At 45.2% G+C, this 24,097-nt stretch overlaps 2 protein-coding genes across 3 annotated transcripts in view; both read right to left on the minus strand.

The window, feature by feature from the left end:
* Positions 1-1,111: 1,111 nt before the first annotated feature.
* rpusd1 (RNA pseudouridine synthase domain containing 1) lies at positions 1,112-6,359 on the minus strand. The gene is made up of 6 exons (XM_066642309.1): positions 6,088-6,359; positions 5,644-5,826; positions 5,398-5,521; positions 4,937-5,039; positions 3,811-3,912; positions 1,112-3,572 (listed from the first exon to the last, which is right to left on the minus strand). Exons 2-6 carry the CDS (start codon positions 5,823-5,825, stop codon positions 3,193-3,195), a joined length of 891 nt encoding a protein of 296 aa, XP_066498406.1. The 5' UTR covers position 5,826; positions 6,088-6,359; the 3' UTR covers positions 1,112-3,192.
* Positions 6,360-9,060: 2,701 nt separating this feature from the next.
* LOC136665301 (trinucleotide repeat-containing gene 6A protein-like) overlaps positions 9,061-24,097 on the minus strand; it is a 28,830-nt gene continuing 13,793 nt past the window's right edge. For both annotated transcript variants that reach the window (XM_066642867.1, XM_066642866.1), the window contains 16 exons: positions 23,274-23,428; positions 23,033-23,110; positions 22,652-22,703; positions 21,895-22,022; positions 19,685-19,816; positions 19,289-19,426; positions 19,021-19,095; positions 17,225-17,411; positions 17,001-17,138; positions 16,539-16,700; positions 15,737-15,877; positions 15,039-15,146; positions 14,322-14,519; positions 14,085-14,152; positions 13,793-13,932; positions 9,061-13,532 (listed from right to left, as the gene is read on the minus strand). In XM_066642867.1, the coding sequence (XP_066498964.1) occupies positions 13,166-13,532; positions 13,793-13,932; positions 14,085-14,152; positions 14,322-14,519; positions 15,039-15,146; positions 15,737-15,877; positions 16,539-16,700; positions 17,001-17,138; positions 17,225-17,411; positions 19,021-19,095; positions 19,289-19,426; positions 19,685-19,816; positions 21,895-22,022; positions 22,652-22,703; positions 23,033-23,110; positions 23,274-23,428 (2,267 nt within the window). In that variant the 3' untranslated portion in view covers positions 9,061-13,165. The remainder of the gene's footprint in view (positions 13,533-13,792; positions 13,933-14,084; positions 14,153-14,321; positions 14,520-15,038; positions 15,147-15,736; positions 15,878-16,538; positions 16,701-17,000; positions 17,139-17,224; positions 17,412-19,020; positions 19,096-19,288; positions 19,427-19,684; positions 19,817-21,894; positions 22,023-22,651; positions 22,704-23,032; positions 23,111-23,273; positions 23,429-24,097) is intronic.

The following is a 24,097-nucleotide window of genomic DNA, read 5'->3' on the forward strand; positions in this document are numbered from 1 at the left end:
CAAAGCTTTTAAACTAGCAGTTATTAAACCTATGATCAAGAAACCAAATCTTGATGCTAGTACACTGTCTAATTACAGGCCTATTTCAAATTTGCCATTTCTGTCCAAGATCTTAGAAAAAGCCGTGGCCCAACAACTTAGTTCATATCTACATAAGAATCATATATATGAAAAATTCCAATCTGGATTCAGGCAACGTCATAGTACAGAGACAGCTCTAGTCAAGATAACAAATGATCTTCTTCTTGCCTCTGATCAAGGCCACGTATCCCTGTTGGTGCTTCTTGACCTAAGCGCAGCCTTCGATACAATAGACCACAATATTCTCCTAGAAAGGTTAGAAAACATGGTTGGAATCACAGGGACAGCCCTATTATGGTTCAAATCTTCCTAACGGAACGTTACCAATTCGTAAAAGTAAACAATCTAAATTCTAATTATTCTAAAGTAAGATTTGGAATTCCACAAGGCTCTATTTTAGGACCATTGTTGTTTACATTATACATGTTACCGCCTGGCACAGTTATAAGAAACCATGACATTAACTTTCACTGTTACGCAGACGACACGCAATTGTATATTTCAGCCAAGCCCGATGACAAACACAGATTAAAGAAAATAGAGGACTGTGTAAAAGACGTGAAAGGCTGGATGTTGCGTAACTTCCTCCTTCTAAACAGCAAGAAAACAGAGGTCCTGCTTTTGGGTCCAAAAGTGGCAAGAAATAAATTATCAGATTTAATTTTAAATCTCGCTGACTTTCCAGTTAAACCTGGTTCAGCAGCAAAAAACCTTGGTGTCAAAATTGACCCGGATTTATCATTTGATCAACACATAGGCAATATCACTAGGACAGCTTTTTTACATCTTCGCAATATCTTGAACATATAGATCAGGGTCCTAGCCAAGATGGGAGAGAGAGAATTTGAGCGCTGAATTGAACACTCCTCTCACGGGATCCGTAAGAACCTGTAAGACACTGTTTCTGTAAATAAAGATGTATTTACACCCTTAACCGTGTCTGCGGAGATTCTTTTCCATCACCTGTCTTCACAACACAGCAAAGTTAACAACAAACACTCTTATAAAATAAAGAGGCAGCGGAGGGTGATTTTTAATTAAAACTGAGGTTTTTGTGCATAAATTAATTACATATTCATAACCTGCAGTGCAACCCCACCCACATTTCACTGCAGTAGAGTTTAGGATTAAAGGATTTACAGCAGAGAGAGGGGGAGCAAGAGAGAGAGAGAGAGGGATAGTGTTTGGCACAGGTTAGAAGACACCATTCACAGCTTCAGACTGATAAACTGTGATAGAAACACTCACTCACTCAAACACGCACACAGTCTAAAACACACACAAGCCTAAATTCCAGAGCCAAAACAAACATTAAACACAAACCAGCTGAAGATAATTACCCAGAATCCTCAGCAGCTGCATCCAGTGGGCAGAGCCTGTGCAGTATGTAGTCCATGCAGGGGGTGTAGCCTGTGCACGGCATGGTCCAGGCAGGGGGCGGAGCCTGTGCAGGGCGTGTGGTCCAGATAGCAGGTGGAGCCTGTGCAATTTGTGATCCAGGTGTGGGGCGGAGCCTGTACAGCATGTAGTCCATACAGGGGGCAGAGCCTGTGCAGCGTGTGGTCCAGGTAGGGGGAGGAGCCTATGCAACATGTGGTCTTGAATGTCCAGGACTACAAGAAGTTCTGGACGTTAATGTTCACACACAGTTCCTCTGGGGAAAGTCCGGGTCAGTTCTGGGAGGCATGTGATTCTCCCGCTGGACTCCAGACTTCTGGTGGTGGGTCTAGCCTTCATCATACACTGGGACCTGGTTCCGCCCGGCCCCAGAGAGAGAGGCTGAGAGGGGAGTGTGTGTGTCCTAACACTGTCGTGGATCTCATTAGAACACGCTGTAAACACACAGCCAGTCTTTTCTCCGTTTCCCGTTAGTGAACATCTTGAACTGAAGCAGGTTCTAACGCCCGTGTGCACAGAACAGTCTAAAGATTCTATACTAAACATTGAAGAACACTGTTCCTCAGAAATTCCTGAGCATGTTTCACACGTCTTGGTTCCTCTGCAAGTGAGGAAATTACAAGAAAATGTTATGGTTTTTGTCTATTTTCTAATATGCTTTTATTGCAACTGCTCATACCTCTGTTATGAATATTGTTTTTATCATAAAAAAATGACTGGAAATATTCCCCTAGTTTCACAGTGGAATGTGGTAAAGGCTGAGTTTAAACAGAGACTCTCCATCATTTTGCCTTTATCACAGAATCCCTAAGCCTCCTGATCTGAGCTCACCCTTTAAAGGTTCGGTTACATTCAGAGTGAAGAAGATTCTGTGCTGAGGCTGCAGTGCAGTGTGTGTGTTTGTGTGAGACTGCTGCCCCCTTCTGGACATCCATTGCAGTCAGCTGAGTTTTTCCTGAAGAAGTGGAAGTGTATCTGAGGGTCCTGTACAAAGTATGCAGAGCACAAAGTATGCATGAGCTACTGTCTCTGACTTTACATCTACAAGGTGGACCAACGAGGGAGAAGTGTCTCACAGAGTGGACAGTGAGTGGACACGGTTTAAAAACACTAGCACCACTGCTGTGTCTGATCCACTCACACCAGCACAACACACTACCCCTACACACACACACACACATTTGAAGTGTGTGTGTGTGTGTGTAGGGGTAGTGTGGCCTCAGACACTCCACAACCTTACGCCTGGGGTCCAGGGTCTCACACTCTGTTTATGTTAGAGTCATCGCCCTCTGGTGGCTGGAGTGGACGCTCAGTGGGAGACGATACTCTGTCCAGAGCAGTGAGGACAGCAGTTGAGTCTCATCCCTAGGTCCAGGCTGCGGCAGACACGGTTTCTGCTGGGTTTGAGACAGACCTCAGCTTCCCTCTGCAGTCTCTCAGACCCCCTCTAAACCAGTCATTAAAGGGGATTTCAACAGGACGAGAAATAATCACTACACAAGGGGTCACTCCACACTGGGCATCACGCCCTTATAAGGAGTTCTGGTTCTAAGATGAATGACAGAAATAAATGTGTCTTTTGTCCATGGTTTCAAACTTGGTCTAACTTCCTTGCAGTTCCATATTTCTTCTAAAATAGGCTCCAAACCCCTAAAACTTGCACAGCACTGCTTTAAGTATTAAATATTAAACATTAAAATAATAAAACACTGTTCAGTCCTCTGGCCACTCCAAAAGCCACTGCTGACACTGGACCTTCATCTCCTCCGTCTCTTCTGTGACAGTCCTCCTCTCCTCACACTTCTTTTCCTTAGAGGTTTCTGGCTCCACAGTGAGCTGCGTGGCTAACAGCTGCTCCACAGCGCCCTCTACAGTCCAGACTCGTCTATGTGGGGTCCACTTTGGGTCAACTGTGTTAAGGAAAGGGTCAGGAGCCATGATCTGGAGGGGCTCGTGTTTGAGGGGAATTTTCAGGAGGTGAGCATGGAGCATCATTCTGTATGGACCACTCTCCGACTGTGAACCATACGTGATGTCGCCCACTATAGGATGACCCACGCTACTGCAGTGGACACGCAGCTGATGCGTGCGTCCTGCAGAACAGAGCAACAGAAATATACTTTATACTTAAGTGTGTGATCCAGGCATCAGGATTTAAGACAGCACTGCTTTAATTTCTGTACATTACTGACACCTGTAGGATCAACATATGAACAGCAGGACAGAGGTGGGGGGGGGGGACTCACACTCTCCAAAACATCCCATCTCACAGTTGTCTATAGCGATCATGGAAACAGAACATCACTAGTGATGTGTGTGTGTGTTACTGACCTGTCCGAGGCTGCAGCAGGACTTTAGTGACCAGATCTCCGTTGTATTCACCGTACTCCAACACAGTTAACTCTGTTTCACTCAGCTTGGGATTTTCACATCCTGATATTACACATGGGACATCATTCAGTATCCGTTAATCGTCCAAAACATTCAACAACATACAACAAACAGCATATCAAAGCATCCACTGAGAAGTAGGAACCAATACTCTCACACATTCACACCTATGAATACTTTTGCGTCTCCGACCCACCTACCAACGTGTGTTTTTGGAGTGTTGTTAAAGTGATAGTCTGGAGAAAAATCAGATCTGTGATTTTCCACTGAGCCCAGCCTCTGTTGATTGTGAGGAGTCCGCTTTTAGAGTTTAGAATAAAAACTGTGAGGCTAACGTTGCTACCAAACACTGGAAGTCAATAGTCACCCAAATAGCCCAAACCCTATCTGTAAATCAGAACTTCTCTCAAACCGTGTCCTGGTCTCGTGCCAGTCTCGGGGAGGGTGGGGTGTCTTCCAGGATGTAGTGGGACTCTCTCTGAACTGAGAAAGTGATAAAAGCCCCGTGAAGCAGAACACTGTGCTCTGACTTTAGTCGACAACACACCATGTTCACGGACTGCCTCAGGAGCCGGGACCTGGGACCCCTCCATCCCATACTCGTCGCACCAACCTAGAGCAGCAGAACTGATCAACACCAGTTTAACTGACAGCAATCGGCTGGAATTTACCAAAACACTTTCACTCCTCAGTCGCACTGCATCCTAAAGCCGTTCCCTCATCTGGGACATAGTTAAAACCCGGACGAGTGTGGGGCTGTTTTCTTAAGGGAAAGGTTTGGGTTACTTGGGTGACTACTGATCCCCAGTGTTCGTTAGCAACATTAGGCTCATTATCTCAATAGCGAAACAAAAAGAGTGGGTTTTTCAGACTGAAAGGTTTTCAGCCGACGGCCTGCAGTGGGGTCAGGGCAGAATGTGCAGGTCAATTCTGCTGGAAATGCTGCGCTGCTGTTTGTGTTTCTCTTAGACAATGAAATGAAACCTTGGTGTGTCTGTGTGTGTGAGAGTGAGAGAGAGCGAAAGAGCAGTGAAGTGAAAGTGTGTGTTAAAAGTAGCATTAATACCTTCTGTTCCCTCCACACACATCATATGAGTCTTCCCCTCCGCTGTGTTTTTCCCAATTGCAAAATCAATCTTCATTTTTCCCTCCTGCACTGAGCCTCGCACCTGTGGCGGGAACAACAAGGAAGTTGCCAGGGTGTTGCTATGTGGTTGCTATGGTACTCATGGTAGTTGCTAGGATGTTGTTTGTGGTTGCTATGGTACTGAAAGTAGTTGACAGAATTTTGCTATGTGATTGCTATGGTACTGAATGTGGTTGCCAGTGTGTTGATATGGTATAGGATGCAGTTACCAGGGTGTTGCTATGTGGTTGTGATGGTACTGGAAGTGATTGCCAGGGTGTGATTGTGTGGTTGTTATGGTACTGTATGTGGTTGCCAGGGTATTGGTATGTGTCTGGTATTGTACTGGATGTGATTGGCAGGGTGTTGTGTGGCTGCTATGGTGAGGTGTAAGACGGTACCAGAGCGAGGTAGGCCTTGGTAACGAGTCTGTTTTTAAAACAGTGATACACTCGGCCCGCTGCCCCTTTATTCAGCGCCACACACACAGCTCCGCTGGTGGAGAAGTCCAGCTGATGACAAAACCTTCACACATACACACACACACACAAGCATGCACGCATTAACATACACAAACAAACACACAAACCAATAAACAATATGAAGCTATAGGTTGTTTGCTGATGACGTTGGAGGTGTGTGTGTACCTGAAGCCGTAATAGGTGTGGGGATCCGCGAGGTGGGGGAAGTGGTGTTGCAGTTGTTTCTGGACGGTTTTCTCCAGTGCCCAGTGTTTCCCGTCGATGCGAATGTCCCAGTGTTTATTAATCACCAGGAAATCAGCGCTGTGATACAACACACACAAATTCTCCACACTCGCCTCCTCCATCCTACACACACACACAACATTCCACTCATGACTCTAGTGTGTTTTTATTTTTACAGAAGACAAGGTCCTTCTAAAAGTTTACATTTTAGAGAGAGAGAGAGAGAGGCAGAGATAAAGAAAGACAGAAAGAGATAGAGAGAGAAGAAAATAATGAAATTTAAAAGTGAAACAGAATGAAGACGTTGACCTGGTTGTGTGTGCTTATGTATAAACCTGTATAAAAGAGTGAAATGTGTGTAAATGTGTATAAAGTTGTACTCACTGACTCTGAGAAGGAGAGAGTTCCAGAAGAAGAAATAATAATCATAAAATAAAGAAATAAAATCGGAGCGTGCATTAGCTTCGCGCCACTGCACACTGCCGGGCAGCTCTTTCAAAATAAGAGTCCTGTATCATCACCAAGGCTGTGTCCGAAACCGACCCCAGAACCCTCGCTCTCTGTCCGTCTCAGAGCAGCAGAGTGAAAAAATGTGTCTCTGTAAAGACAGAGTTTAAACCCAGATTATTTCCAAAATACATCACTCAGTCCCACTCAGCCCCTTCCTCCCGACAGCATTCAGTCCGTTGCACACACATCGATCAGCCTCAACATTACAACCACCTCAAAGTATCTACTTTTACTACCCCCACCGCCCCCTCTCGTAGTCTGTTGCTCTGCATACGTTGTTGACGCCATTTCTCCTCGTTTACACCCAATTTTATCAGCTAATTTATTCAAATGTATTTATTCATACAGCTTCTGGGAGCAGAAAGAACGCCAAACAGAGTTATGCCAGACTGCCATCGGCTGCCGTACAATCCTCAGTAAGTGTTCAGTCCAAAACACCCCGAGAGTGAGCGTACTGTTTCTCAAATGCTGTTAGTGTTAATGCAACATTTCACGTGCCCTGTCTCATAAAGGAAATACAGGGTGCTCCCTAAATCTCTTAAATCTACTGCTTCTTCCTAATGGTCCTCCTCCTCTCCTCCGGGAGCCATCATCTCCACATTGGTCCAAATACCTGCTTCTCACAGCGAGCGTTCTGATTGGCTAAGCTTTTCAGGATCAACATCATATTTGAAAGGGATGAGCTCTGTCCCATTTCCCAGTTACCGCTTTTTTTTCTTTCAGGGGTGAATTCTTTAGAGCAGCTCGATCCTGGAGCACCACTGAGCTGGACGTAGTCATGTGCTCCCTGCTCTAAAACTCAGGAAGGGGTTGCAGTTAACTGCAGACTGAGCACCTGTACGTCTTTGACCAACTTGGAGCAGCCGTGGCCTAATAGAGATGGGGCTTGGTAGCAGGAAGTTGCTGGTTTGAGCCCCAGGACCAGTAGGAACATCCATGGCTTAAGTGCCCTTGAGCAAGGCACTGAACCCCCAAACACTACCGGGCGCAGGGGATAGCACCCAGTGCTTTGGGTGTGTGTTCACGGCCCCTAGTGCACTAGTGTGTGTGTGTGTGTTCACTGACACAGAGGGGTTAAATGCAGATGACACATTTCGTTGTACAATGACAAATACTTGCACATTAAGTGAGCACTGACCCAGGTCCACACTGTAACAGACTCACTGTTAAATGTAGATGCTGTGTATTGCACTTGTGCCACCTTGAGTTCTTTCTCTATCAGCATTGGCCCTGGCCGTGTCCGAGCTCAGCAGGAGTTTACACTCTAACCTATTTGTACAAGCGAGGACACACACACACAGTCTAAACACTGAGCAATTTGAGTCTCTCTAAATAAGTCTATTAAATACTGTAAATGTAATGAGTTTATAAGGTGGTTCAGCTGTGTGTGAAGCAAGGGATTCTGTAAAGTCCACAGGGAGCAGGTCTGAGATCATCTGTGTCCTGAGTGACTTACCAGATTCACCAAGCTCTCACTGAAGGGGAAGTGCAGGGTCTCGGGGTCCGGGGTGTCCTCCTCCTGAGTGGGTTGCTGTCTGTCTGAGGAGTGTGGAGCGAGCTCCAGTTTTAGTCTGAACTTTGAAAACAACTTTGAAACGATGTTTGAAGTGGTTTCATTCATTTGCAGTTTTTAAAAAAAACAGACTATTCTGTAATAAAACAGATCTTATAATTTCTGACTCAACAGAAGTTTTAGAGTGAAGAGCTGGACACACGGCTGGTCACTGTTAGACTTTTATTGAGGGTTGTACCCGAGTTATACAGCTTTGTTCTGAAGAACAGAACGTTTACAAACAGTTATCAGTCTACGATTACAGCCAAAATAAAAGACCTAAAACTAGTCTACGTTTCAGAATATAGCTCTTAAAGATCAAAAACCAAGCAACAGAGAGAAATAATAAGAAAACAGGATCAGAGGAAACATTCATCACTACACAAGAGGAAACCTAGCTTTCATCACTCCACTAAACAGCCGCATGGCTCGCCATCACCTTTACTAACAAGGATTGTCCTTCGGAAAGTGCAGTTCCTCAAAGATACAGCTCTGAGACCACTCCCCCCCCCCCCCCAAGAAGACGCAGAGAGCCCCCCTGCTCTTTTACACTAAAAACCTACTGATGATTATTTCCCAATCAATCGTTTTTCAAACAGTCGACCGAAGCAGCGTGTGCATAAAACCAGATGCAAATCAAACTCGGGAGCGGAGACGGGTCTCGGCCCTTTCACAGCTCTCTTCTCCGAGGAGTGTTTGTGAAAAGCTAAAACCTGTAGAATAATAATAATAATAATAAAATAACGTTAGAATAATAATGCTCCGTCTGCTACAACTGGCCCACTTATTTCATTTGAAGAAAAGAGAAAAACGAGATATTGATTAATATTTCAGTCATGGCACATTTTAGGAATCGTATTTTTTATTTTTTTTTTCATTTTTAAAATCCCGCCACTGAAGCTAGATGAGGACTTTTATTATGCAAACACAGACATGGAAGCTTCACCCTTCACTGCATAGACGTTCTAAGAGTTTTCCTCCGGTGGAAGATTTCTCGCTCGTCTCTTTGTGCTGGTTTTCTAAAGCTTTTTTAGTTATTAATTCTGTAATAATACGTTAAGGACAGGAAAGCGATACTCACAGTTTCAGTCAATTGCCTTTAGCACATTGTTCGACAGTAGGAACCATTAAAAGACGCGGCTAAATATTCTCACAGGATCAATTTTGAAAAAATACAAAAGTGTCAGAATGTCAGGCCAAGTTTGGGTTTGTTTTTCCCTCCACTTTCACCTGGCCTTAAAAATGGGGATTGTACATTGCTTGTTAATTCGCCCCCCCCCCAAAAAAAAATGTAATTAAAATTGTAACAGCAGGCATTAAGCGTTAACATTGTCCAGGTTTTACTAAGAAAAGAAAAACTATTAATTGTCCCTTTCTGACCCCGCCCCTCTGGATTTGGCATGACAATGAGTTCACAAAGACACTTTACTGACGGCCTCCACGCGCACAACAGCTTTAAGAGAACAATCAGGTCAAAACACACAAAATTATCAAAATAAAAGCTACCATAAAAACACTAAAAGTGGAAGTCCCCTGGCGATGGCCCCCACTTCGCTTTCAATCGATTCAGACGCAAAGCGGAGAAAAAGGAAACGAGCAGCTAGAACCAGTCTCGCTTTAAAGCTGGGAAAAGGCCAAAACACGAATTTAACGCAAGTAAGCAAAGAGTTAGCGTCCGGATTAGGTGCCGCAAACCGAACAATACTCTGTATTCAAGGGGGCGCTGCAGGACAGATCAGAGCATGTGTAAACAGGAAAAGTACAACTACACGTGGGCGAGTGTTGCGTAGTGAGCTACTTCAGTCGTTCTACTGGAATAAACAGGTGAGGAAAATTAAAACGTACAGTACAAGATAGCTTAACTAGCCTTGACGGTCTCTACAGCGCCCCCTCGCTCTAACACTCAGATTGCAGTCAAAGCCGTGACTCTTGTAGATGTGTAAATGGAAAGAGAACTGGGCGCATCACCTCTGTTTATTCTAAAAGAAAAACTTATTGCAACATCATAGGCCAGCAGAGGGCAGTGTTTGACACTTAACACCTTTAGGGGGTGGTGCTCAGCGATGTGTTCACACCTTTAGAGGCCAATGGTGCAGTGATTAAGAACACCTTCAGAAGGCAGCAATAAGTGGGGTCGTGTTGTGTTCACATTTCCAGAATCTGGTTCTGAGCAATGTTTATTTAGTTGAGGTTTTTGAGCATCACCTCTAGATGGTGACGGTCAACAGTGTTTATTTGAGCTCTAGCTGTGTGCCGTAATAGCAGTGTGAAACAAAACACCTTCAGTGCAATTGTTTACATCCAAAATGGTGCGGATAGTTCACGTACCTGCGTTAAAATACGTTTTTGGCCAAAGCGCTGTATTAGATCACACACACACACATACACACACAACACCACATTAAAGAGAAACTCCCACTGGACAGATCTGAGGGAGAAACTGAGTAGTAATAAAAATAATCACAGCACTCTCGTCATGTGTAAGGGTTTCCTGCAGTGAGCTTAATGTAGACGAGGAAAGAGTGAGACAGGAAGAAGAAGAAGAAAAAAAAAAAAAAGAAAAGAAAAAAAAAAAAAGAAATATGAGTGTCTCAAACCAAAGCTAAATCTGTTTAAATCAGTACATGAACTCCAAGGCTTTCACTTTAGGTTCTCTCTCTCACTGTCTGTCTTTCTCTCTCTCTCACACACACACACACACACACACACGTGGAATTAAGCTCAGAATGTTTCTGATTAAAGGATTTTTTGGTAAAGCAGTTACGTAAATGATTCAAATACTGGCACCAGGCTAATACTTACATCAGCTTCAGAGCGCTTCAACATTTCCCCCCCCCCCAACAACAACAACAACAACAACATCATCCTTTAGGGTCCATGTCTTCATGCTGTGCTCTGAACCCACTCCACCCTCTCTCTCTGACTACACCAGATCAGCTCCGTTTGAACACAGCATGAGATTTACATTCACCTCCACCCGAGACACTAACGAACCTGACGTGTGAAAGCAGAGCCCAGAGGAGAGGGGGAGGGGAGGAGGAGGCAGAAGGTGGAGAGAAGGAATGAGAGAAGAGGCAGAAGAAATAAAACAAGAAATGAGAAAATGGGGGGAGTCTTTTGTAAGCAGCCAAGAAAAATAAAAACAGATTTAATATTGTAATGAACTTCAGCAAAAAAAGTTACTGTACACGTTACAATCATTTTCTATTTGTAAACAGTTAAAAAGCCACTTGACTCGTTTGCATCTTCGGACACATTATTATTCTGAATCCAAGGCAATGAATGAAATGTGGACGACTCTTTACTTCTGTTTAAAAACAAACCCCAAAACAACAACAACAACAACAGAAGGATTGTGTTTAACACCATCTCTGGCAATGTAAAGATTCAGAATAAGGTCTACTCGCGATTATTTCTGAAAACAAAACAACAACAAACAGGTCAAAAGGTAAAAAGGTTTGTTTTCCAGGAAGAAAAAGCGGTTTCTGTGAGCCGCAGCTTCACGGTGCATAGTTTTACAGATCTCTGCTTTTCTCTCCTCAAACAGTTTCACCCACGAGCGGAAACCAACACTGAGCCACTCGAAGGCCATAAGCCTCATCATAGTAATATTAATAATGAATAATATAGTGATTCAGCAAAATCCAAACCCACTCTGTAATAAAAACAGCATCAGACGCGGCACGGAACGTCTCCAGCTTAAAGCAGTTATTTGGCAGAAAGACTTACAGAGCGATAAGTGGTTTCAGTGCTAGAAGTTGGATTCTCTTTCCTACAAATGAGGGAGTTTGTGTGAAGGGAGGGAACGAGGGAGGGAGCGAGGGAAACTGGCTTTATTTCCTGAGAACCATGCTGGTTATTTTTACTTCTCAATTTTTTAGCAGACGAGGAATAAACTAAAAATAACCAGAGCCATGGCCGAACACTGATCAGATTTCCCAGAGATAGACCGCTTTGTCTTCATCCTCGAGAGGGTTAACTCTTATTTTTATTTATTTTTAGGCTTTTTATTTCATTTTTAACTTTTATTTTATTTAATTTTTTTTTAAGTTTTTTTTAAGCTTTTGTTTTTTGTGCATTTTATTTCAGCATTTTTCATTTAAAATGAAGGAAGAATGACCACACCTTTTCTTTCCCCCTCAAAAAAGTCTGTAAACAAGAGGGCACACCTCCAACAAACAAACACAAACAAACGACAAAATGAAACCCAAAACAAAAGAGAAAAAGGACCGAAAGCCTGTCTGAAAGTGCTGTTCCCCCTGGTTTCGCAGACCGGGTTTGCAAGTCACAGCTGTGGCTACAGTTTTTATTTTTTAATAGACGACTGCAGAAACGCTAAACTCTTTAGTTTTAAAACATAAAATAATAAGAATAATTGGTGCAATACTTAGTTCTGTAATATCCCCATCATACTCATACTCCTAGGTCAGCATCTAGAACTCGTCTCAGACTCCTCCACCTCACAGAGAACGTAGGCGTACGTCAAGGCATAGTAGAGCGCACACTTGGGTTTTTGTTGTGTTTTTAACTTTAAGAAGAAGTGTCCTTGAGTAAACATCTACACTGGAACGGTTCGCTCCCTCCGTATTGCAGATTAGACTGAGAACAACCACATTCAGTGCAAAGTTAAAACAAAAGTCACGAGGAAGAGAAGCTCCGACATCGTCAGCAAACGCAAACAAACAAAAGTGGAATTCAGATCAACATGATGCAGAAACCCAACCCCGACACACAGCTGATTATTCCTCTCTCACCAGGAGCTCCACCTGGAGGTGGGTTTTTAAATACATCCGTTCACATTATAAGAAGTATTGGCCTTGCAATGATTCAAGTATTCCAACTGATATGTTTTTTTTGGGCTAAAAACAAACAAAGTGGACTTATGTGCAGAGAAAACAGAAGTAACTCATTTCCACAGGGTGACCCCGTCTTACGCCTTTTTTCTTATGTTATTTTTTTGTTTTCGTAAGTGAAAAAGTCCAACTAGTGCCATTAGATTTGTTTTTCTCATAGAATATAGTCATATACTCGTATGATTATGATTAACTCTCCACGCTGAGGTCACAGGTTTATTTCTGGGGATTTTTTTTTTAGTTTAGATTTTAGTTTACATTTTTTCTGAGTTTTTCTCTTTTTTATCTGTGTGTGTGTGTGTGTGTGTGTGTGTGTGTGTGTTAAACAGACTCTTTTGAGAATAAAGACCCAATTAGACCGGAGCTGCTGATCTGAGCACCATTGTTGGTTCTGGAGGGGTGTGTGTGTGTTCGTTCTAAACAGACTCTTTTGAGAATAAAGACCCAATCAGACTGGAGCTGCTGATCTGAGCACCGTTGTTGGTTCTGGAGGGGTGTGTGTGTGTGTGTGTGTGTGTGTGTGTGTGTATGCGCGCAAGCGCATGTTCTACATGGTCTCAGCTGTGCCGGCTGAGAGGAAAGACCCGATAGAGCTGGAACCGATCTGGGGTCCGTCGCTGGTTCCCGAGCTGCCCCACAGGCCAGAGTAGCCATGAGTCCAGAGAGACGATCCGGGCAGGTCTCCGCCCCAATGACCCGGCTCTGCTCGGTTCTGGAAGCCGTGAGAACCCTCACTGTTTCCCATTCGGTTCTGGAAGCTGTGAGAACCCTCTGTGGTTCCAATCCGGTTCTGAGACGAAGGGCCAAGAGACTGCCAGCTTGAAGAGGCCAGAGACTGACCTTGTGCAAAGAAACGGTTTATTTCCTCTTCACTGGCAAAATCAGCCAGAATAGTAGTGTTCCCCAAAACACACCTGCAGGGGGAGACAGAGACAAATATGTCTAGAAATGTACAGTTGCTTTAGAAATCCCCAGTGTTGCCATGTGTTGCTAAGTAGTTACTGTGTTATTTCAGTTGGCTGCTACATGTTGTTAGATGGTTGCTATGTGTGAGGAGGTGTGCGCAGGTGAAGCTGGCCGTGTGTAGATGAGTGAGAGGTCAGTGAGTGTGGGCTGTGTGCACAGTGCCTGTGAAAACACAGGATGACTTTGGGGTAAAACGCTGGTAACTCACATGTGCAGAGACTTCTGGGCCTTGACGGCCTCCTCCTTGGAGCTGTAGCAGACGACGGCGTTCCCGTGCGGAAGGTTAAGGTGGAATGTTATCAGAGGACCGTGCTGCATGCACAGAGTCCGCAGAGTGGAGCCATCGATCTAAAACAGAGACAAGATAACAGACATCAGCCCCAACACACACATGGGACAGCCAGGCAGGGGGGGGGTTATTTAAAGAGCGGAAAGCTACAGGAATAAAATCGACACAAAGTGGTTCTAAACTTCACTGAAGTGACATGGCGTGTGGTTACCTGAGGCGTGAGATTTTTGAGAACGAGCCAAGTGGTTCTCCCTGAGCTGCTGTCTCCCCAGCTGGAGCCTAAGAAGAAAACATTCACAGTCCAGACAAACACATTCAGAAATGAATCTAAAAAAAGGCACACTGCCGTCTGCTAGAGCTGCCCCAGTCCATAAACATTAGGCCAACAGCTCAGCCACAGAGGGCCAGACAGCACAAAGCAGCTTAATGTGTGTGTGTGCGCGCTTACCCCAAGTTCCAAGTCTAAGGCCCCCATTCTCCCAGGAGGATGACGAGGAGGATGAAGGCTGTTTCTGGCCTGTGAGACCCGGAGGTGGACGGGATGGAACAGAAACTCCTTTAGATGGCAGGGGAACCTTCCACAGCTCGTGAGCTAGTGACGAGTTAGCCATGGATCCAGGAGACCACTTAGAGTCACTGTTTCTGACTGTGAGAAAACCACACACAAAAACACACAGGTCAATCAAGGCCAATCAAAAACCAGTTCCCACATTGTTGCACGCACTATATAATCCATTAACACAAGGGTTTGATCAATCTGTATCGTTATAGTTCACAATCCACTGGGCATTATGGAAGGAGATGGTATGTGGTTCCTAAATCAGGAGCTTGTGTCTGATTGGCTCTGCTGGGTATTAAGAGAGGAGCCGGTGGACGGGTCCTAAATCGGGAGCTTGTGTCCAATTGGCTCCGATTAAATCAGCAGAGCAGCCAAGGAGACAAACTGGTTAAGAACAAAAATAAAACTAAGCTAAAATATATGCAAATACAGCATTAATATTTTTTCCATATTTTTACAGATAAGTCAGACATGTCTGATGATATGAACAGAGGGGGGTCAGGTCCCTAGCCCCCACCATGTGGAAGGGGTAACTGCTGACCATGCACTGACCGACGCTGTATCAGTGAACTAAACATGGGACAGAATACGGAGAATGTGCTGCACCTGAAGTGCTTTGTGCTGTACTGCTGAGGGAACTGCTGTGGTTGGAGGCACGAATGGATGTCCAGGCACTATTGGAAGGCAGCGTGGTGTTCAGTGATGAGGATGGCCCTGGAGAACAACAAACAAACAGGTTAGAATCATTTCTTCACAAACAATATCATCCACCATTTAAACTGGACATTACAACCGCACCTCCACTGCTTTCACTAACACTGGACTAACAGTGGGCTGAGACCGCCGCTCTGCGTCATTTCCTCCACCCATACTGATCCTCCAGGTTAGGAAACTGACCCCTAGAGGCCTGGATGTACCCATATTTAACATGGTCACTCCTACAGATCTTTGGTTCATTCAGGGGTGAAGTAGTTCTTTGTCTCGTGCCAGATACACGTTACAGAAACAACATAAAACAGTAAATTATCTCTGAAGAAGATTCAGATTCAAAGTGCACATTTAACGTTTTAGCCACAATTATGTTCCAATAAAAAACAGGAAAAGAAAGAAGTAGGAGGAAAAAGAGCAGGAGGTGAAAGAAGAGAATGAGGTGGAGGAAGAGGAAAAGAAGTCGAGAAGGAGAATGAGGTGGAGGAGGAGAAGGAGAATGAGAAGGAGGGTAAGAATAAAGAAAAAAGAGGAGGCTGACAGTAGAGACCCAGAAGGAAGGGGGTAATAGAGAGATGTATTTGAGCGCTGTGTACCACTGTTCCTGTCCCTGAGGGTCTCCATGTCCCGGACAGTGTTGATGGACAGATTATTGATCACACTTCCAGGAGTGACAAACGGGTCCGTTTCAGGGTCAATGTTCGGGTAACCCTTCCACGGCTCACCAGGACGGAACTCTACAAACACACACACACACACACTTTAAATATGAGTACGATTGTATCAAGCCCCACAGCAGTATCTAAACAGCCCTGTTCAGAACAGCCATTTTCAGCAACTGTTCCTTTAAATGAAAATGAGCCGCTCGCTGTTCACCCCGACCCCACAGTGGTGAGGAACGAGGAGCATTATCTCCAGTTTTTAGCTCAGATTTCTTTCTTCTTCGTTTTCTCTATTTTTACTCAGTGCTGCCGTGTTTAACCTCGTCTCAGTGCTCTCACAAACGCAGGTCCAGTGGTGTGATTGGACAGACTCAGACAGGGGGCCGTGCCATTCTAAAGTCTCTGCACTTGACGTCAGAAGCAGAGCAGAGTCAGAACAGCTAATTTTATCCCGTGTTTTATAACTGGGGTCTTCTTTCACAGTGCGTGCGTTGGTGAGATTCATGTCCACTTTAAGATCAATGAGGGATTAAAGCCTTAAGACATCGGGGTGGTGCTGTGGCTGGATGCTCACAGCTCAGGGTGTGTGTGTGTTTTCTCTCTACTACAGAGGGGTGTCTGAGGACCCAGTGACATTTCTGTTACAGTAATTTATTCCTCAGTCCTGTAGCTGTATATACAGCTACCTACTTCCCAGAGGAACCCAGGCGTTAAACGACCCTGGGACACTGCTCACCTGGCGGCCAGTTGACATTGGTGGATCCATGAGGCGATTTGGCACGGCTGGGCCAACCGTCCCCCACAGAGCCGGGGGGGCTGAGGGGAGAGCTGCTGGCGTTCATAAAATCATACGGACCAAACGGGGAGTCTTCCAGCCTCAGAGCAGAGGACATAGCACCTGGAAAACAGTGAGAACACGTCAACTTTCACACAAGCAGTCTGTGCCTGCGGCATCATTTAATGTGGAACAGAGGGTTCTATTAAAAAGCAGAGGTGTCAGAATATGACTGATGCACTATTTAAGGTGATGGTGGATGTGTGTTTATCTAAACGTCAGCTACTGCATTTATAGTTGCAGGATTTTGGGTCAAACTTAGTTCTGAATTTGGGTTTTGATTCAGATTGAGACTTGTTCATCAGGAACTTACTATGTTATTGTGAGAAAACTGGAAATACGAGGTTTTGTTCCGACACTCACCAGGTTTGCTGGGATTTTGATCGAGTGGCGAGTTAACGGAAATGTCCATCGCAGTCCACTTCTTCAGCCGGGACTGAGGCTCTTTAAAGCCCACACCTCCGATATCCAGACTGTTTACATTCAGATTAGAGTTCAAGCCTAGAGAGAGAAAAGAGGGAGAGGGTTAACAGGACGACAAAGGGCTGGGGTGGGGGGCGTAGCTGGGGTGTGGGGATGGGTCCTACCTAAAGGGAAGTTGTTGAAAGGGCTGAGGGAACTGTGTTCTTTGTGCGGTTCTGTGGCGCCAGGGGGGATGAAGTTTTCCATGTACGACTTCAGGCCCGGCTGCTGCAGAGCTGGGTTCTGTTTGAGTAAGGACGGGTCCAGGGGCCGAGGAGACGAGACCACTGGAGACAGACCCACACCTCGAGACTGGAAACAAACACGTGAAGGAGTGAAGTCAGACCCAGTTCTGTTCACTGCGTCCAGCTGAGGCTTTATCCAGGACCAGGACATTTATTGTGTAACAGATAAAAAAACTACAGGGTGGGCCATTTATATGGATACACCTTAATAAAATGGGAATGGTTGGTGATATTAACTTCCTGTTTGTGGCACATTAGTATATGGGAAGGGGGACATCTTGATGGTATGGCGTGGTATATGGGGTACAAAAATAGTGGGGCCATTCTTCATCAATGAATAGATGTCAGGTCCAAGCATTCCTAGATGAACAGTATTCTAGAAAGTGGATTGGTCACCGTGGGCCAGTTGAATGGCCCCCAAGGTCTCCCAATCTGACCCCCTTAGACTTTTATCTTTGGGGTCATCTGAAGGCAATTGCCTATGCTGTGAAGATACGAGCTGGACAGCAACTGAAACTACGAATACTGGAAGCCTGAGCTAGCATTTCTCCTGCTCTATTTCTATCCATGTGTGAAGAGTTGGAGAAGAGGGTTGCAATGACAATCCAACACAATGGGCAGCACTTTGAACACATTTTATAAGTGGTCAGAAACCTGTAAATAACTCATGAAAGAATAAAGTTACGTTAAAGCACATCATTGTTTTTCTTGTGAAATTCCCAATAAGTTTGATGTGTCACATGTCCCTCTTCCCATTGAAAAAACAAAAGTTGGATCCAAAATGGCCGACTACAAAATGGTCACCACCCATCTTGAAAAGTTTCCCCCCCACCCATATACTAATGTGCCACAAACAGGAAGTTAATATCACAGACCATTCCCATTTTATTAAGGTGTATCCATATAAATGGCCCACCCTTCACAATAAAAGCAGCAGTTGACAATAAGAGTGCCGCTTCTTTCCTGCTCAGAATACACTCCTGCTCTGAAGGCTTCTGTCCTCATCCATGGGGGTGCGCCATAAAGCAGGATTTCTCACTTCGTCAGATAACTTAAGCCCAAACTGAGGAGTGTCCAACAGGGATCTCTCAGCTTTGTTCTAATGGACAGGCTTGATTTCAGGCTTAAGTTATCTGGTTTAACTGAGAAATCCTGCTTTGTGTGAACAGCAGGGTCCAACAGCCCCCAAACTCCACCATGCTTCATGTTCCCCCGACTCTTACAAAATAAAATAAACCAGTGTCACTGAGGCAGTGGAAAATAAAGACTGGCTCTCACCTGTAAATCATCAAACCAAATTTATTTGTATATAGCACTTTTTACAACTGATAATGCCATAAGACAGCTTCACAGAATCCAGTGAAGACAAAGTGCAGACATGAAATGTAAAAATGTAAAGAATATAAAAATCCCCAGGAGAGCGAGGCCAGAGCGAGGCCAGAGCAGCAAGGAAAAACACCCCTCAGAGCTGAGGAAGAAACCTTGGGAGGAACCAAGGAGACCTATCCTTCTCTAATCGACCAGCACCCCTGCAATTCCTTCACCCCACCACTAGGGGCACAGTCCAGGTCTGAGCACTGCTGTACAAAGAGGAATTAACCCCGTCTGTTCACTGTGGGTACTGAGAAAGTTAACAATGATGTAAACACAAGACAGAGCTAAGTGTATCCACTGACCTGCTGCTCCTGGACCTGGCGTCCACTCCCAGGCATCGCTCTCTGACTCTGAGCTTTCTGCTGAATGAGGAGACGCTGCCAAGAAAGAAAAAAACAAAAAAAAAAAAAAAGAAGCAGAGTGAGATACGTTCTCTACTAAACCAGACGCTAACGTCTGGTCTCAGAGACGTGAGACATGTCAACACAGACAGGTCATAATTTAGCATGTAACCTGTAACATGAACCTTTACGCACACTCCAAACCAGGAGCAGAAGCAGTGAGCAGTACCTGGAGCTGACTGAGCTGGTTGAGCTGGGAGAGCTGGTTTAGCTGTGAAAGTTGATTGAGCATGGCCACCTGCTGGGGTCCAAACAGTGGGCTGAGACCACCATTACCGGGAGGATACTTCAACAGGGACGGTGGGACCTAGAGACAAAGAGGAACAATGTGTAAGTAGACAAAAGGGCATACGCACAATCCCCTCTGTTTCACTGTGTCCACTGATGGAGGACTAGAGGACGACTAGCTGTAAGTAGTGAGTGTATAAATACAAATACAGACTGTGCAAAATGACTTCTGATGAGGCCCTGTAGCTCCAGAGGACCCTGGGAGTGCAGGTCCAGGATGATGTGTGTTAGTTAACTGGTCAGCTGGGGTGCACTCTATGGTTCCAGGTGTTTTTACCTGAGAGTGGAGCAGTGGAGGAGGCACTTGGTTGCGGAGATTGGATTGAGCGGAGTTCAGCGTTTGTGCTGGAGGCTGCTGGACGTTACGGCTCTGTGCTGCATTAGCGCCGCCCCCGAACATGTTCACATTCTGTAAACAAACAAACACATGATCAACAGATACAGGCTTTTGATGAGAGTCGTCTCACACTGACACTGTTCTCATCTGAACTCTTAAAGCTCACCTTTTCAGGGACATTATAAAAGCACTACTTGCATGTTCTTATCTGTTTTACACTCCTCGTGTCTCTGTGCATGTTTAAGCATGAGAAGGCGGCCGGTGGAAGGGGGGGGCTGTCCTGGGACTCACCTGCCGGGCAGCAATGGAGGAGGAGGAAGAGCTGGACCCTGGGCTGGACCCAAGGCACTGAGGGTGGAGGGAGGTAGAGGGAAAGCTGAAGCTGTGTGTGTTTGGAGTTTCTTCAGAAACTGAGCAATCAGAGGAAGAGAACTGAAGCACAGGCCAAGCACATGGAGACAGAGAGACAGACAAAGATGAGAAGACGACGAAAAAATCAAGAGAGATGAGAAGATGACAAAGAAAGCAAGAGAGACAGACAAAGAGAAGGCTGTTAGCAGAACCTGCTGTGAGGAGCAGAGCAGCAGACGGGGGGTAGGCTACAGAGGGCGCTGATATCATAGGTGTGTTTGAAAAGGCCCATTACTCACTATTACCTACATGAAGTACACAGGGCATTTTTCAGGACACACCCCATGAAGCAGATACTGATGCACATGCGGGCCACTAGATGCAGCTCAAATTTAAGCAGAGCAGATAAAGAAACTGGGTATTTCAGTAAACAGTTATCAGTTATCAGTGACTATACAGTTTAATACGGCGTGCATTTACATCAGATTATGAAAATGTGTTTAAGAGCTGGATTTTAGGTCACTGTCCTGTGTGTTTTTTTACTCTTACAGCAATTTCTCTCTAATTTCCCGGTCTCATTTTAGAGTGTTTCCGAAACATTTTGAAGTTTTACTGCTCTCTATTTGAAATTCATTATGTACTACTCACCACACTCTTCCACCCCAGCACTTCATTCAGGCAACAAACCTCTCTATGGCAGCGTTCACACTGCAGGTGAAAGTGGCCCAAATCCGATCTGCTTCTTTGGATGTGACACAGACGTGTGGTGTGTGAACATCACAAATCACTCTGAATCTGAATTTTTAAAATCAGATTTGGGCCACTTTCATGTGTGTATTGAGATCTAATCCTGTGTGAATGGTCAGATCTGAATTCATGTGATTTACGTCAATGCAGTGCTGAGAATGATCCGCGAACTCGTTTTGAGGCGTACAGGACGTGGAGACCCTGGTCAAAGCTTTTTCATTTGGTAAATATATTGAGAAATGAAAACCATATGAAACTTCTTAATCCAGGCTCCTGTTTCTCAGTTATGAGAAAAGAAAACACAAGAGGCTTCTTTTTTAGTTCTTTATCAGTTGTATATTGTTAGTAAATTCATTTTGTCTGCGCTAGTCTCGTTCTCTTTGGAGACCTGTGTTCGTGAGAGACTCAGAAACCTGCGCTTAGAGTGAAAGAAGCATTAATTTAACACAGAGCTCATGTGGAATAAAGCAGAGGGCGGTGTGGTGAGACAGGTGTCATCTCACATTCCTTCAATTGAAAAATGAAATGCTGTGTGTGAAACAGACAGATCTCGCCTGCTGCTCAGCTCCTGAAGCATTGTCCTGCTGGGCGTGGGGCTCAGTTTAGGAGCGTGATCCGTTCACACTGGTGTCAGAACAGTTGTGCCCCAAAGGTTTAGAACTCCAGCTCTAAGGAATGTAGGAGGTTAACCCTTTAGTTCCAGTTCCAACTAACAAAGCAAACTTGAGACACCACACACACCCCTCCTGACCCACTACAGGATGTCCAGGACAAGAACTGGACACTTTCTCCCTGAACTAGGGCTTCATAAATTTCTGCTCTGGATTTGAGACAGGATTATGATGGAGCAGAGCCCATCCGTCAGAAAGAGTTAATGTGGTGCAGAAGGTTCGAGACTGACGCAGCTCTGAAAGTTTAGCTCCAGATCAGTCTCCAGAGGAAGAGACTGAGGAAATAAAAGCAGGTGGAGTGGTATATCCAGCAAGTGATGCTAGAGCAGTGTTAGCAAGCAACAGTGTGTCCAGGAAGGAGAAAGGTGTGTGTTTACTGACCTTCTCCATGTAGGAGCCACGTTCCAGCGAAGAATCTTTGTGGAGCTGATGACGAGAAGAGCTCTTTCCAAAATCTCCAACATTCAAAATGTGTTTGTCCACATCCATCCTCTTATCCCCCATCATCCCTGCGGAGAAATGACATTCTCCATGTAAAGAACTAATACATTAATAACTAATTAATAATCAGGAACACCACCTGAACTTTCACGGGTTTCAATATTAGAATAGGTTTTTGATGTGAAACAGGAACACAAGAGTAACAGCAGAGATTACTCCCAAAGAATATCATCCCTGATGAACTCCACCTTTTTTTTCCCTTTCTTTTTTTTTTTATTTTATTTTTTATTTATTTATTTATTTATTTTTAAATGGCCAGTTCATACACCAAGTTAAGTCTTGGCATATTCTCTAAACACAGCCCTGTCCAGTGTGGAACAGTGCACACAACTGATTCCCAAATTCCTTAAACACATCGCACACTAACTGTGCTGCAGTCCTGCAGTGCACTACATAGGAAACGGAGAGATTTGATACACAGCTCCAGTCAGGATCTTATCTGTTAACCGTGTATGCTGACAAAACATCACATTGCGAGGAGGTTTTAGAGGATGACGTCTGGTTCCATTTACCAACACTGTTCTAGTTTCTTGACAAACACAAACTCTCAGCGGGATTTGAGGTGGAACTCAAACAATCAATGAACAATGCCTTCTAAAAGCTGCCTGATAAAGAAGAGAGTTTCAGATGATGTTACCTGCAGACATGTCCATCTTACTGCTCTTCATGGAGTCCTCAGTTGAGTCTCTCTGTAAAACATCACACAAACATCAACACACTCACTCCTGAAGAATACAGCCATGCTGCTGTGAAAATGACACTGACCTCCGAACAAGATGAGTGAGCAGTTTACAATGAGCTCTATTACTTTCATTAAACACTACTTTATTTTCTTTTTATCTTATTTCACACACTGAAGCATTGTAATACACTTCATTAAGTGGTTTCTGACCAATGAACGGACATAATTTTCAGGCAGCTGATGTGCAGGTGGGGTTAGAAGACTCCTGATCTAGGTCTGACACAAACAGCTTTAAGAAGATGAAGTTTGAAAGACGAGGAGAAAGAGTGGACTCACAGTGAAGTTCATGCTGTTAAACTGCTTCACAAACTGGTTCATCCAGGGGTCGTCCTGCTTTCCAGGGCCTTTATTCATCTGGAGAAACAGAATTCAGTTTACTGCTCTAACACTGACAAACGGCTCCCTGCGTCTGCACATAGCAGCTGTGAGTAAATCTGGAACTCTTGCCCACGGTTGCAGCCTCCATCCCGAGTTCAGCTGAGGATAAATAAACCTGGCTAAGACGAGTCAGACTCACCTTGGGAGGTATCTTCTTCATGTAGGACCAGTTTCCGGTCTGGTTCATTTCCTGCGAGGTGTTATTGTTCCACATCCCGATCTCCACCTCGTCCTCACCCTCCCAGCGAGACACGCCGGACACCGTCCCCTCGTCTCCAACCCAGTCCTGACCTCCTGAAAAACATTCACATTGGCCGCGATATTAGAAGAGTTTAGTCCTGTTACAGCTGCAGAGACTCTCAGGTACCGCATGGTGTTCCTGACCTCAGTGGCACACCCTACGCTACAGTACACTACAATCCACCTCACTACCCTCCACTTCACTACCTGACACTACCCTACCTGACACTACCCTGCCCTCTACTACACTCCCCTCCCCTTCCCTTCACTACCCTCCTCTCCCCTCCCCTTCTCTAAATGACGCTGCCCTCCACTACCTGACGCTACCCCCCCCCTTCACTACCTGACGCTACCCTCTCCTCCCCTTCACTACCCGACGCTACCCTCCCCTCCCCTTCACTACCCGACGCTACCCTCTCCTCCCCTTCACTACCTGACGCTACCCTCCCCTCCCCTTCACTACCTGACGCTACCCTCCCCTCCACTACCTGACGCTACCCTCCCCTTCACTACCTGACGCTACCTTCCCCTCCCCTTCACTACCTGACGCTACCCTCCCCTCCCCTTCCCTCCCCTTCACTACCCGACGCTACCCTCCCCTCCACTACCCTATCCTCTACTACCTGACGCTACCTTCCCCTCTCCTCCACTACCTGACGCTACCCTATCCTCTACTACCCGACGCTACCTTCCCCTCCCCTTCACTACCTGACGCTACCCTCT

Source organism: Hoplias malabaricus, chromosome 13 (genome assembly GCF_029633855.1).
Source record: "Hoplias malabaricus isolate fHopMal1 chromosome 13, fHopMal1.hap1, whole genome shotgun sequence".
NCBI lineage: Eukaryota > Metazoa > Chordata > Actinopteri > Characiformes > Erythrinidae > Hoplias > Hoplias malabaricus.

Coding starts and splice junctions, on each gene's coding strand:
- rpusd1 (XM_066642309.1), bottom strand. CDS start 5,825: ATGGAGGAGGCGAGTGTGGAGAATTTGTGTGTGTTGTATCACAGCGCT. Junction 5,522..5,643: donor CACACCTATTACGGCTTCAG/GTACACACACAC, acceptor GTATGTGTGAAG/GTTTTGTCATCAGCTGGACT. Junction 3,913..4,936: donor GTGTGTGGAGGGAACAGAAG/GTATTAATGCTA, acceptor GTGTAATATCAG/GATGTGAAAATCCCAAGCTG.